General features: G+C 38.5%; 1 protein-coding gene across 1 annotated transcript in view; it reads left to right on the top strand.

Annotated features, from left to right (window-relative positions):
* The first annotated feature begins 11,142 nt into the window (after window positions 1-11,142).
* Window positions 11,143-14,892, top strand: part of fbn2b (fibrillin 2b) — a 49,843-nt gene continuing 46,093 nt past the window's right edge. Inside the window, exons 1-2 of the mRNA XM_057325609.1 lie at window positions 11,143-11,451; window positions 13,288-13,587. Of these exons, the coding sequence (XP_057181592.1) occupies window positions 13,412-13,587 (176 nt within the window). The 5' untranslated portion in view covers window positions 11,143-11,451; window positions 13,288-13,411. The remainder of the gene's footprint in view (window positions 11,452-13,287; window positions 13,588-14,892) is intronic.

The raw sequence follows: 14,892 nt of genomic DNA, 5'->3' as shown, positions 1-14,892 counted from the left end.
TATTTAGATGCATGATATTGCTTTGATAGTCATACATGTTTAGTTTATGCATACTCACCTTAACTCTCTGTGGGGGCGATTTACTTCACGTGTTATTACAAGGTGCCAATAAGATTCTCGTTAGTGAAACACATCCAAAAATGTCACCTTTGAGAATGAACTCACCTGGCAGAGGTGTGAATCTCCACAATGTTGTGAAGGATAAGCTGTCTGAAATAAAGACAGATGGGACACGGCGAGGTGACAGACAACAGAAATCCTATATACGACTGCTTCTTCAGTGCAACACCAAAGAAGATATTTTGAGAAATGTCTCAGTGGTTTTGTGTTCATACAATGGGGTTCAATGTTGTTGCCTCTTTAAGGTTTCAGAGTGTAATTGTCCATAATTCTCTTCTCCTGACAACAACCCAAATCGCCAAACTACTATAGACCGTTTCATCGGACACGCATGCATGCCTGACCCGCAGTTAACTTTCGGTTCTGTTTGGCTTATGTCTAACAATATAACTATTTATATTTCATTTAATTTATGTTAATATTAATTTGTATTATTATTTTATTGCATAATAATTGTATTAAATACAATTACAATAATTTGTTGAATGGGTCCTGTAGTTATGTCGCGTTTAAAGAAACCGTATGGTACACTAACATCTAGCGGTTGAGCTTGGTATCGCAGTCTAAATTCAAAATATTGGAGAGACAAGTTTAGCCAAGAAACGGTTTCTTTTGCTTGTTATCAGAAATAATCTACAGGCACTCTATTGTTTGGGATGTGTACCGGAAGTTAAGGGCAGCCCACGAATGCGCGCACGCGGAGTAACGTTTATGTATGTTGTCACTTTGAAACAGTCTATATGATGCAATATTCAATGGTCTGACTTTGGAATTCGCTCATGCGAACCGGGCCGCACTTAAACTCAACAGAGCTCGGCCTACGGGGAGTCTGTTTTGGCATCTGTTTGAAAAATGACCTCTGCTTGCAGGCTGAGAGTGGACCGTGCCGAGGAAGAGTGCATTCCACTCCCATCGTAAGTGTCCGTGCCCTGTTAAACGTATCCCATGCTGCACTGGGCTCACTGTGGCTTCAGCAGAAAGCAATGAAAAGCCAAACTTGTACAACCACCAGATGGCTAAGAGCATGTTTGAATGTGACTGTAAAGAGCTTCCTGTTCACAGACCACACACCTGAAACAATGACAGGTCTTTCAAAGCTAATTGTACAGGGAACATGTGATGTCCATTGCAGACAACTATAGGCAATTATTGCTCGGTGGTTGGTCTTTCTTGGCGTACAAGACTTCCAGAACTCAGTAACTTGTACATGTAGCAGTTATGTAACATTTAAGAATGTTATTCTTTAACAACTTTGATTAAAATGTTTCCCTTAAAATACGAAAATAGACATATGGGCGACAGAAAAATTGACTTAAATTAGATACGTGACCGATTAGTACTGACTTCTATTTCTTTTACTCTGTCTATATATATATATATTTTAGCTTTGTATACTGTGGTAGGCTATTTGAGACCAGTTTTTACTGCATTTTGTTGTTCCAATTGCTTCTATTGTTTACCTCATTTGTGAGTCACTTTGGAAAAAAAGCATCTGCTAAATGACTAAATGCAAATAATTATTGCCTAAGTTAAAGTCTATAGGTAATGAGGAACATGATATAAATAGCATACATTGTAAAAAATGCCCAAATTTTTATTCCGTCATCATTTAGTCACATAAAAGAAGATATTTTAAGGAACGCTGTTAACCGAACAGCGACAGCACCCATTGGCTTGCATTGGTTTTGTGTCTATAGAAGTGATCAGTTTGGGTGTAACTAGTTACTAAGTAATTAGTTACTGTAATTTAATTACTTTTCCCTTGAAAAAGTAAAGTAAGGGATTACTCTTATTTTTTCTGTAATTTAATTAGTTACTTTTGATGTAATTAAACTAAATACTTTGTGTAATATATGTGTGTAATAGTGGAATTGACATCAAAATTCAGAGTCTAACTTTAAAATCTGTGCTTTAATGTATAATTCTCACATTTGTAATAATTTGGTCAGTTAATAAGAGTACTTTATGTAGTTTAATATTATATATTTGAATGAATTAAAAGAGCCGTTTCATGCCTATCCTTTAATCACTTAACTCATCAAGGTTGATGTAGGATATAGAAAGTAATTAGTAATAAGTAACTAAATACTTTTTGGAGAGAGTAATTTGTACAGTAATCTAATTACAATATTGAATATGTAATTAGTAACTAGTAATTAATTACTTTTTGAGAGTAACTTACCCAACACTGGAAGTGAATGGGTGCCACCACTCTTCGATCACCCACTTTTTTCGAAATATACTCTTTTGTGTTCTGCAGAAGAAAGTCATACAGGTTTGAAATGACAAGAGGGTGAGTAAATGATGATAGAACTTTCATTTTCACTTTAAATCATCAAAATAATAGAAAGCTTTAAAATAGAACATTAAAATGACTTGTGCAGCCACAATTTGACTATACTCAAACATTTAAGGCTAATTTCAACGTTGTAGTTCCAATTATTTGGTTGTAGGATGCAAAACATACTTTATATTGAAATCATTGATGACCCATAAGAAAGACCTCTTCAATATCTCAATTATTTCTCTTAGACATTAAAGGGACACCTCACCCAAAAATGAAAATTCTGTCATCATTTACTCACCTTCGAGTTGTTCCAAATCTGTATAAATGTCTTTGTTCTGATGAACACAGAGAAAGATATTTGGAAGAATGCTTGTAACCAGACAGATTTTTCCCCCCATTGACTCCCATAGTGGGAAAAAATACAATGGTTGTCAAAAGTTCCCCAGAACTGTTTGCTGTCCTACATTCTTCCAAATGTCTTCTTTAGTGTTCAACAGAACGAAAAAAAGAAAGTATTTTTCCTACTATGGGAGTCAATGGGGGGCAAGATCTGTCTGGTTATAAGCATTCTATAAAAAATGAGTCAGAAATCTAAAAAATGTCTCTGTCATTAGAGGTTCAGAAGAGATGTCAACAATGTCACAAACTGAGCTCAGATTTGTCAAGTCTGGAATCAAAAGTCAATATGAATATGAACAAACATTTCTCATCAAATTCACTCAAATTCAGATTATATTACCTCAACAATCTGGATTCATTGTACACCTCCAAACACTTCATGGGTTTAAACAATTACTCTCATTTCTGCTTTGATTTCTCCAAAGCAATTGTGAAAAAACACAACTAAAAACAACATAGGATGTCTTAAACTTGAACAAAAAAAAATTCCTGATGACAGATTTTAGAAAGATCTCATGTGTCATTTTACTATCATGTTTCAATATGTCTGTCTGACAATCACAATAAAGGAGGATGAACTTCAAAATGATCTCAGTGTGGGGTACAGTACCTAACAGCTGGTTGGCTTCACCCGTCAACAGAAGAACACCCTATCCCCCCCCCACCACCATCTACAGACTTCAAAGACCTCGCATGGAAGTTCCACAGAGGTGACATTTCTCCACACTTGCGAATGCTAAGTAAACCCAAAGTTTGACTTTGTCTTTGAATGGTCTCCGCACTTTCAAGCTGTCACATCCTGAGAACAAAAGCACAATCAATATCTACAGTGTAAAGTAAAATGTTATTGAATTGCAATTGAAAGACCGCTTTGGATTTCAGGAATGTCTTTGGGAAGATCTGCCGTAACATTAGGGTGACCATAGGTGCCCTTTCTCCTGGCCAGGATTTCAATTACGTCGTCCAGAGGTCGCATTTTTCCACCGCTTACGTCATCAGGTTTATTGGGTTTTATTTCACTAAAGCAACTGTTATATTTCAAGGTAAGAATGAAGCTACAATGATTATATGTCTTAGGAGAAATCAATGTTTAATTTATGTTTTTTAACTGAAATGTGAGAACCTCAATTACGTTTGCGGTGAATAAACGCGACCTCCGTAGGACGCACCCAAAATCCTGGCCAGGACGTGTCTGGGAAAAACAGCTCGTATGGTCATCCTACGTAAAATCAAAAGTGAAAGTGACTTCACCAGCTACGATAAAGCAATAAATTGTTCCGCCGAGGTCTCTATCAAGTTCACAAAGTATTTTTTGTGAAATGCTTGACTGCTATTTTTATTAACCTGGAATGTTCTAAGAGCACCCTTGACAAATAACAACCTGCGATGACAAGTCTTGTTCGTTTGCTAACAAACCGCTGTGGAAAAGCAGCAAACAGCCTCTTTTATGGGTGTGAAAATCAAGTAAAGTAGGTGTACCCGGGACAAATGGACGGACAGCCTGGAATATCATTATGGGCCGATACTCGGCAGATGCTTGGGAGCTTAATATCAGGACATCCTACGTGTACCCACATTTCTAGAAAATGTCCACCGTTTTCCGCAGATGTTTTAAATATTTGCTACAATTACTTCCTTAACCATCTATCCTTTAGGAACCACAGTCTACGTTTTACTTTCACAAAGTCAAAGTGGGCTCACCCCCCACCCCCAGCGTGTGCCTGTGTGGTCACGTTTGACGCCATTTTGTAGAGGGTCAGTTTGAGCTGATGGTGATCCAGGTTGCCAGCTGTGTTTGCGTCTGTCTGATGGCTAAAGGAAACCCAGAGTATCGAACTCACTAACACCCTCCTGCAAACACACGTACACCAAACGCAAGCGAGCTCACGGGGAAACACCCAGAAAGCTTCTATCATAGCCAACAAGTCCTCTGTTTTGTGCATGTGAAGTTCTTCGTTCGTCTCGATTGACGCTCCAATTAATATCATTGCACTCTAGGAGAAACAACGGAGAAACTAAAGAGACTACTTCCTATCAAAACGTCCCTTGGTGATGCTTTTAGGTTAAAAGATTTCCCATTTAGTTTGCAAATCTCACGGGATAGCTTTGAGTTGTAGTCTTATTTTGATATTTAGGAAACGTCTCTGTTTGCTTTTCAAGAACCTTTGGCTGAATTGTGATGGCGTTCTCACCTCGGTCATAAGGAGGTCTGGTGGCGGAGTGCAGGCTGAGCCATCTTTCTGGGTCGGTTTCAATGTAAACAAGCCGCGCCGAAGTGAGCGAGATGAGGAACTGCTGTGCAAATAATCAGAAATCTGGGCCGAGTCCAAGTTTGGCATTGCTGAACTGAAAGTCTGTCTGGCTCAGTCTTTCTCTCTTCCTCTTCGAATGTCTCAGCGCCTCCTGTTCTATGGCATGAAAGCGTGAGGACATCACTGATGGGCACTTTTGAGACAATAATTCAAAGTGAGAATTCAGTTTCCTTTGTTCTGATTTGAAATGCTTAAACATTTGACAGAAGCTTCTGTGTTTGCAGAAAATAAATAGGACACATGCTATCTCGCCAGACTTGGAAGGGAAAATGGGTGAGGATTGAGTCTTGCGTTCTCAGCCGTTTGTAGTGTATTTCAAGTGAAGTATAGTCCTAACACATGAAACGAAAAGAAAAAAATGGACCTCCAAACCCTTTTCGAAACCCAATATTTAGTTTTGCATACATTCTTGACCAACTTTGCCCAGGTTTGGGAATGTGCACCACCAAGAGTACTTCTTAAATCCACAGCAGGACACATGCTGACAAAAGGGTTTCGCAAATGGAACCAGGTGCTTTAAAGACAAAATGCTGAAACAAAAATCGCAGACTATGAATTATAACTGGAACCAACATACATGACACGTTTACAGTCAGATTAAAGCAAAACATTTGGGACGTATGAACTGAACATTCTTTGGTTCCCTGGAGAGTAAATTATGGTCTCACAGCTTTCGCCACTTTCACTAAAAAACGTTATCAGGACAAAGCCACTAAGATTAGGTTTCACTTAATTTACAAAAGTTAACATTTGATCTGTATAAGATTAATGACCAAATGAAAGGGATACTAAACCCAAAAATGAAAATTCTGTCATCATTTACTCTCCTTCGAGTTGTTCCAAATCCGTATAAATTACTTTGTTCTGATCAACATAGAGAAAGATATTTGGAAGAATGCTTATAACCAGACAGATCCCCCCATTGACTACCACAGTAGGAAAAAATACAATGGTAGTTAAAAGTTCCCCAGAACTTGAAGTATGTTTTGGTGAAGTATCCCTTTAAACCTGGAATCAAAAGATTTGGACAGTGTTGGTGATAACAGATACATTCTTTTTGGGCTGAAGCTCTGTTTGAACATAAGATGAGGATTTTGTTATCAGGAGTGGATATTTAGCAACCTTTCGACCTTTTCGCGAAAGGTAGACGAATCGTCAGCTTAGCAGATAGGTATTTAAGGGACCTTGAAAACCACAAGAAACCTTGAAGGCATCATACACCACGCCTGCCTGAGGATATCGAATATTTAAAGTTCAACAGAAAAGGAAAGAACAATGATTACTTGAGACAGAAATGCATTCGTGCCTTTAATTCCTTAAAATATTTCATCACATATACATCTATAGGTTTGGTACAGCGTTGTGCAGTAAATTCCTGCCGTTTCTTAAATTCCCGTAAGACGGAATGTTTTATGCGTGTTTGCGAGTAAAAGACACAGTACATCTGAAATCCATTAGTAAAGGGTGCAGTTTGCAAATGGACCCCGCTTGCAGCTCAACTGGAATTCCACCCCAATGCCAACTCTTCCAAAAACCAACATCTCTGCCTTTTCTGTAGTTACGAGCGCCACAGAATTCCTCCAGTTGCCTTCTGGGAACTCTGTGCATTTCCTAAAACTCTGCGAACACTCACCTATGTATAAAGACCCTAAAGACACGTGTTGGATTGTTTTTCTGTTTTTCATGGGATGACACAGTGTCATAGCAAGAAACGGTTTGAGTTTGTCCTCCCCGTCGCCTTTGAAGTCCTGCATTCCTCCCTCGCTACATCACTGGAGGTCTACAGCTGGAGGAAGATGAGGTTAGCGGAACAGACACAGAATGATACAAATACAAGAACGCAGGTGACGGAGTTTTAACTAAACGCTTGTGAGATGTTAAAGGACATAAATGAAGCTCCCTCCCTAAATATACTATATATGGAAGCCGTGTTTTTTTGATGCTGGAGGAAATGAACGAAAATAAAATAAAAGAGCGGTCTGTTCCAACGGATTTTATGGGAGAATTAATGGGGGAATCATTTCAACAGATGACCGCAAAGTTCTTCTGTTCTCACCACACGGGCATCTAACAGGCTTTGTGCAGATGGGGTGAAGTTTGCTAAAGGAGCAGTTCGCACAAAAATGAAAGTTTTCTCATTTGCTCTCCCTCGCGCTTGTGATGTCATCTTTCCATCTTCTAAAGAACACTGAAAAAAACACTGAAAATACAGCGACCAGGACAAATTAAATATTTAATGTCTTCTGAAGTCATACAATTAAATATGACCCCCTCGAAGTGCAAGATTTCCGGTTTAGTTTAAATGGTTTCTTCGACAGCCCTGACCTGGTGCTCTCCTCTGAAAACACTCCCTGATCAGAAGTCTGTCCAGATTCTGACTTATGTAGTACAACTCCAAACCAGATGGACTGTGCATCTGTTCTGTGCGTCAAGGCTATAACATCACATTTCAGGGTTTTCATGACTTACGCTCACGCTTTCTCTCGACTATTGTACACAAGCCAGACAGAAAAGAAACTCTTTGTCAACACGAATCTAAACGTGTGCATGCTTTTAGTTTCCATGGCACTAATGTGCAGAACATTCCCCATGTGTCTGACTATGTAACTTTCATACTTAATGGCTTTTTCAGCAATGTTTGCGTTTAGTATGAGCTTTGACTTAGAAATCAAAGTTTAACGTATACAAAATAAAATCGGTTAGACATCTGCTGAAATTACAGGAGACACACGAGAGATCATTTCCGGAATTTCATCTCAATGTCCCGGCCAAGGTTAAAGCTCTCAACTCAAATAAGTCTTGACTGAATGATCAGTTCTGTGTTATCCATGTTAGCTTTATAGTTAACCAACATCTTCTCATTTGTCTCCATGTTTATCTCTCCTCATGAAAGGTGCAACATCTGAGACGAAGTCGATACTAGAATGAAACATACCTTAGAGCTCAACGTTGCTTCTGGCTTTCATCGGAGTTAAGCAAATTCTTCATTTCACTTCTTTGATGTCTACGGGAAACGAGTGATAAATTTAAGATACATCATTTGTGATCTCACTGGTGATTTGTGAAACATTCATTAGTTTGTCTTTCTGAAACAATCATGAACTGAAGCTTATTTAACAAAGAAGCCGAAGATAAAATATACAGAACTAATGAAGGGGCGAAACAGAGGCTTTGGTTGGATGAGAGCCATTTTAAAAACAACTGGATCTTCATCTGGTTTATGTAGGATTCGTCCTCTCTTGTCAGCTCTTGGTCATTATTTCCCTTCAAGACCTGCCAGATTTCGAACAAACATGAATTAGAAAATGCTTTTAGGAGTAGTTTAACAACACAAATGGCAAATACTTCTAGTTCACTCTAAAATAACTTCAAAGTGTAAAAAAATACCTGTGCAAAAGTTGCTGAGACACGATGCTACATGCTGTGGACGGTTGCCAGGGTGTCGCTGTGCTGTTGCTAAGGTACTCCGAGTCTTTCTTCGAGCATTGCTATGTGGTTGTTCAGAGTGGTTGCCCTCTGGCTCACGTCACAAGACCACACCCATACATTTCTATGGGATTCTGGTCACTGTGTGTTCATCTTAGTTTCTTTGTTCGATTGCTTAGAAAAGTAATATCACAAGTCACAATTCGAGGACGACAACGCAAGAACACGCATTGTTCTAAAAGTAAATACTTAGGTATGGAGATTTCTTCAAATGCCATAATAATAAGCAATACTAAGTAGGGCTGTGCAAAAATATCAATACATGTAACTATCGCAATATTTTTTTTTCCGATAGTGATACCTCTACTATTGATCTTTTAAAAAAAAATCATGTCATATACATACGGCCAAAAGTAAGTGGAAGCGAGCATGGCGAAAAATATAAGAACGCTTGGAGCTCTCAGAGCTGATGTGTGCATGTGCTTTGGTTTTCAAAATAAGCATGGAGTAATGAGTTATATAAAATAATGCTGTTTGTAGGCTTCGCAAGTCATGACACAAGTCACTTGGCTACTGCAGTGCATTAGACAAAAAGTTTATTAAGAAAAGTAACAATGACATTTATTGTGCTTTCACGGTTGTGACACCAGCTCATTTACAGCACGGATGAACCGGAGGTTTTATTCCGCCCATGTTCAGTGTTTTAACTGTAATGCACCACAACAGCCAAGTGACTTGCGTGAGCCACCTTATTCCCCTGTGCTACCCACTTGAGGGGCGCAATCCACAGTTTGAGAAGCCAAACCTCTGATCTAAAGGTCCATGCATCGCACATCATGGCCACTCTGCAGAGGTAAGGGATGTTTTTACACTTATCCTTACAGAAACCCCCCGGTGGTGCACAGCATGTTGTATTTCTAGCTCTACTTTTTACATTTTCTATTTAAAGTATTGCAATATATCGCAAATGTGTATCGTACCGAAATACATAGCAATATATTGTATCGTGACCCATCTATCGTGATATGTATCGTATCGGGATGCACTAATACTAAGTGATATTGGCATTACAAACACCACTTACTAATAAGAAAAACATTTTATTTATCCAAAGAAGACATGGTTTGTGATCTTCAAATATTTAGTCTTTACAAAGTAAACAGGGAGTCTAGTTCTCAAGAGATAGTCATTTAAAAAAGTCAAATTTGGACCTTTCATCTGGAAAGCCTTTCATTGAACATTGCATCCTGAAACATACTGTTTAACATGACCTGTCAGATGTTGAGGGGGAGTTGAAAAGAAAGGGAAAGCATTTTTCTCTGCTCTCCACAGACAATATGGTTCTGTTTAGGGGAGAGCGGAATGGGTCTTAGGAGGCGGAGTCTGGCAGAAATGCAGCTTACATCCAATTTCACTGCATACACTTCAAGGACATGGGAGGGGGGATGTCGGAAATGCAGCAAATCATTTCTACGACCATGCAACACAGAAGATCCCTCAACCGTATTTTACATGACATAGCGAACCCGTGAGACATACTCAAACGTGCTGATTTCTTCAATTAACTTTTATGACATTGGGAAATAGCTTAGTTTAACAGACGCACTTAAACACAAGTGAAAAAAAAGTTTGACAAAACAAAAATTCTTGATAGTTTTTCACTGCGGAGGGATAAAATAAGCACAATCAATACAAGAGCTATGGAGGCGGTTCCTGAAATTGCTCAGACAACAAAGGCATCTATGTTTTCCAAACCTGCTGACTCAGTTTGGTAGTTTCCACTACGTTTTACCGGCATTTGGGTTCCACTCAGCTGTCTGACCACCCAGCTGGCGTGTCTCTACTAACAGCCAATTAAAATTAGGCAATTAGGGGTAGACCATGAGCTTTTGGGCTGTAAAGATTTAAAGCGAGAAAGCAAACTGTTCATCGTGATTAGTTTAACACTGCTGAATTCTGCATTTCAACATGACAAAAACATCATAATGATACACATGACACCAAAAATCTTGCGGTGACTGTTTCGATTGTGTTGCCAGATAACCCTGAGATAAAGTAAAGAAATCATTTTTAGAGTTGACATAAGCATCAGGACTTCAAATGTTTATCAAAACATCATATGATGTGAATTATTTAATATGCATTAAAAGCATATAATAAATTTTTTAGACCTTCTACAAATGTTAAAGTACATTTCAAATGAATAGTCAATAAAATGAAAATATATCGCTCTTAAAATGCAATAAAAGTTATGTAAAATAAACACATAGGCTAATCACTACCGGCTGAACTGTGTGATTTATGTTTTATGTAGATTCTCTGCGAGACAAAAGCCATTTTTTATATTATATAAAACTGTACTAACATGAATTATTATGACACATTATTTATGTCAAGTAAACTGACGACTCGGTTATTCTATTGCATAATCTAATGACTATATACTTCCATTATGTAATGTAGTAAAATCATAAATGTATAAAACAATAAAAACTGTTTTATGAAACTCTTACGAAAATTCACCCTGGTTTTACTATTCACCACAGTTTAAGCATGATAGTAAAACTGTGGTATTATACAAATAGCAATCAATCTTCTCCAAAAAAAACATGGTTACTGGACTTTTACTATAAGAAAACCGTGGTAATTTTTCCTAAGGGAAGGCCTAAACAGTCTTTCTCTTTGACTCTTGAGTTTCTGTAAATGGTGGCAGATTATTGCAAGGTTTTGAGGGACAGTCAGGAGGTGCAAACCCCCTCCCATCTCAAAGAAAGCACCTCCCCTCGGCCTATCAGGGCAATTCATTCACTCTTCTCCCCCTCACAGGGGCAACAGTGCAGTTTTCCATTCAGTGGATCATATCCCGTGACAATAACGGACTCCTCCGGGCAATCCGACACATCTTAGGTATTTCGCCTTTATATCCTCATTATTTGGGCATGATTTATTTGCATCGCTTTCGACGCATCACTGACACGCATTTAAAGGTAAAAAGGATGTAAATTACGTCAATTGTGACGTTGGAAATCTTGCGAAGCTTGATCTGAGGTAAAAAAAAAAAGTTATTGGCTCAGTCATCCGGCGCTTCTTTCCTTCAGCTTTGCGATCTGCTGACCGGCAAACCGATTAAAAACATAAATAAAATCATGAACGACTGAAATTTTAGTTTTACAGATAAAACAGTTTTAACGTTGAAAGGCTTCCCTGAAAAAATCACGTGTGAGAGATGTGTCTTTTTACAGCTGTCTAAATACACATTAAACGCGTTGCATTTGCAAGTTTACCTGGTAACGTTCGTGAAACTATACTAAAATAGGCAACGCATGGCAGAAAAATCACAAGGGATCGCGTTTAATCCCGAAATCTGTTCGCTCGTGAGCGCGTTTAACGTTACCTCAGCAAACTTTTTTCTCTCCGCTTTTTCCTTCTCCTCTCGAAGGAAACGCTCACGTGCCGTCATTTTCTTAAAGTCACACACATAAAAGTTGCAGATGTTCGGTAGTGACACGGTGTCTAACGCCACAGGAGCGCAGGGAGTCATTAATGATGATGATATATGATGATGTCGCTCATTGATGGTTTTTTTTGCTTCATTGTTCGCGCCGCGATTAGACCCGCCTACTTGAACACGCCTCAAACTTTCCCTCCCCTGTCGGAGCTGTCATCCAACGTAACGCACTGTAATATTTATTTTAAGATGATTTCCAATAAACAATGCATCTCTGTTTATATGATACAAATAATATATGTATATAATTATGTAGACGTAAAAAGTCACTATTTTAATCTTTATGTCTGGTTTTCCTCTTTTTTTCGCCATTTTTGTGGTGTTTTTTTATCCACTGTTGTTCCTTAATACAAATATATCATCCTGTGTTGTTTTGCCACCCGCTCTCAAAACCAATTTCTGCCATGTTTAAAAATCTTTTGAGGCCCATTACTTACCCTAAAACCATTTTTAATGAGCCGGTTGCGGACAGAACCATAAGTACAGTCATGGCCAAGACTTGGGTTTTTTCTGCAGCGAATGCATGCAATGGCAGTTTTAGCGGTCCTGTAAAATATTGCAGACCGATGTTTAGAGAACCAAAGCATTTGCCTGGAATAATAATATACTTTATTAAAAACTCCATCATCGAGAGTGGGCGATGTCATGGCTACATTTATGAAGCAGCACATTTGTTTGTACGTTAATTGTACACTCCGCCAATGACCAAATTAAATGAAAATGCAAATAAGGCTGTCATGGTTATGAAATTTGGCTGACGATTAATTGTCTAATAAATCATCGCGATTATGACAATTAATTGTCTGTTTAAGGGCTTTGACATTTAATTCTCATGCATTTTTTAATCGGCTTTGAAACGACCGTATTGTTCTGAATATAAGTTTTATTTTCTCTTAAACAAAATGGGGTCATCTGTCATCATATATTTAAGGTCTAGGCTGGTTGGTTTTCACATTGAGATTAGCTTAAATCATTTTAAATTGGACTACAGGTTTTTATGGTATATGCTTTAAAGTGATTGTTGGTACATTTTACCAGTATTATCATACTTAAGTTATATATATATATATACTAAAATATACTAAAATATACAATATGCAGGCACTGCAGTTCCCCCTTATGTTTTCTATAGAGATATGCAATAATTGCAATGATCTGAAACTATTATTTCATGATCGTGAAAGCTCTGAATGCAAACTATCACATTTTAAGTATTTCTGTATTCTTTCTTTCAGCCCGGAGTGCTTTTACTTCACATGCTTGAGGGGACACATCTGAAGAGCTCATTGAGGAGGAAGAGGTTTATTACGGGTGAGGCACGTTTAACAGGAGGTTTCAGGAGTCACACAGCAGGGGCCAATGGGAGCCTGGAAGCTGGCCAAGGTGGTGCTTGGATGGGTCGCAGTCTGGTGGGCTGCTGCGTATTTGGTGTTGGCACAGGCTGATGGAGATATCCAGGCCAGCCGATTCACTGGAAAACCAGAAGGGGAGGTGCAACTGAGGGTCCGTCGGAGAGGCCAGGAGTCCCTTAGGGGGTAAGAAGGTTTTTTTGGTCTTCTGTCAGCTTTTCTCTTGAAGTAAACATGCTTTTGGTTTGCATTTAGATTTGGTGGCATTTAGATTTTATTACGAAAAGTACATTCATGTGAAGGATGGTATATCTTTTTTTAACTGTAGTGGCGCAGATGCCACAATTAATAGTTAGCATTAGCTTCTCCTTTTTTGGCAAAAGTTAATTGAGTTTGCTGCTGTAGAATTCTACTGCTGTGGATTTCTCTTACTACCTGCTGTGATGTATGGGTTGAAGCCAAACTTCAGTCCATGTTGCCTGATTGTTCCCTAAAAAAGCAACATATGTGGTGGAGCCAGCTGTGATAATGTTTGTCAAATGTGTGTGAATCTGCTGTGAAGGAATTTTAAGTACTGGGATGCCTCTGTATGTTGGTCGTCTCAACAGGGTGTCATTTCCTACAGATTTTCAGACATGTTGAAAGACAGTATAGTTTGGTTATGGTAAACTTTACTTCCATGTCTCTCAGAAGAATGCATGATGTTTGAGGTTTTTGTTGAGGTAAACACACTTAAATACAATGAAAAAGAACGTGGACGGATTTGATGATGGATGTGTTTTCCTAGCCTTCCAGTGCTTCTCAAACTCAGGGTGGGCATTTTTTTGTTCAGAAAGCCAGAGTATTTTTCTAATTTTTGTGAAAACAATGGTTGGTTTGTGCTGCGCTCATATGTTTTAATCGGTTATTCCTCTCATCTGCGCTTGCTTATAACTTCCCCTGCAAACTACGACAGGAAATGAGGTATTCTGATTACCCAGGGCTCCAACAAGGCACGATTGTTTCAAAGTGCAGGTGAGAGAATATTTTAAAACAGACATATCTCCCATACAAATTCTGAAGCAAGGTCAAACAAATGCTTTGGGCAGTTGGATTAGCACTGTAGTTAGCAGTAGTACAGCTCTAGCAGAAACATTAGGGCTATTCTGTACGTCCAAATCGGGCACCAAGTCGAAACAGTCATAGTTGACCTATAATGCACAGAAAGAGAGTTAATTAGCTATTTTGTCCAAATTTTCAGCTCAGAAGGGAGTTTGTGATGCCGTCATTGGAGCGAAACCTGCTGTAAAAGCAACTGGTCCAACACAAACTTGCCAACTCCAAGACTTTCCAGATTATTTCCTTGCCAAAGCAAGACATTGAACTTCACAATCCCCCTTGACTAATGTTGTAGCTGTTGCGTCATTTAAAGAAAAATCTAATTACGAACTTTCACTGTTTGCCATCCATTTTTATAGAAACTTTGATTATAATCACCAAGTGCATATTAGC

This window comes from Triplophysa rosa, linkage group LG25 (assembly GCF_024868665.1).
Source record: "Triplophysa rosa linkage group LG25, Trosa_1v2, whole genome shotgun sequence".
Taxonomy (NCBI): Eukaryota; Metazoa; Chordata; class Actinopteri; order Cypriniformes; family Nemacheilidae; genus Triplophysa; species Triplophysa rosa.
The sequence above is the reverse complement of the archived record's forward strand: the minus strand, read 5'-3'. Positions and strand labels throughout refer to the sequence as shown.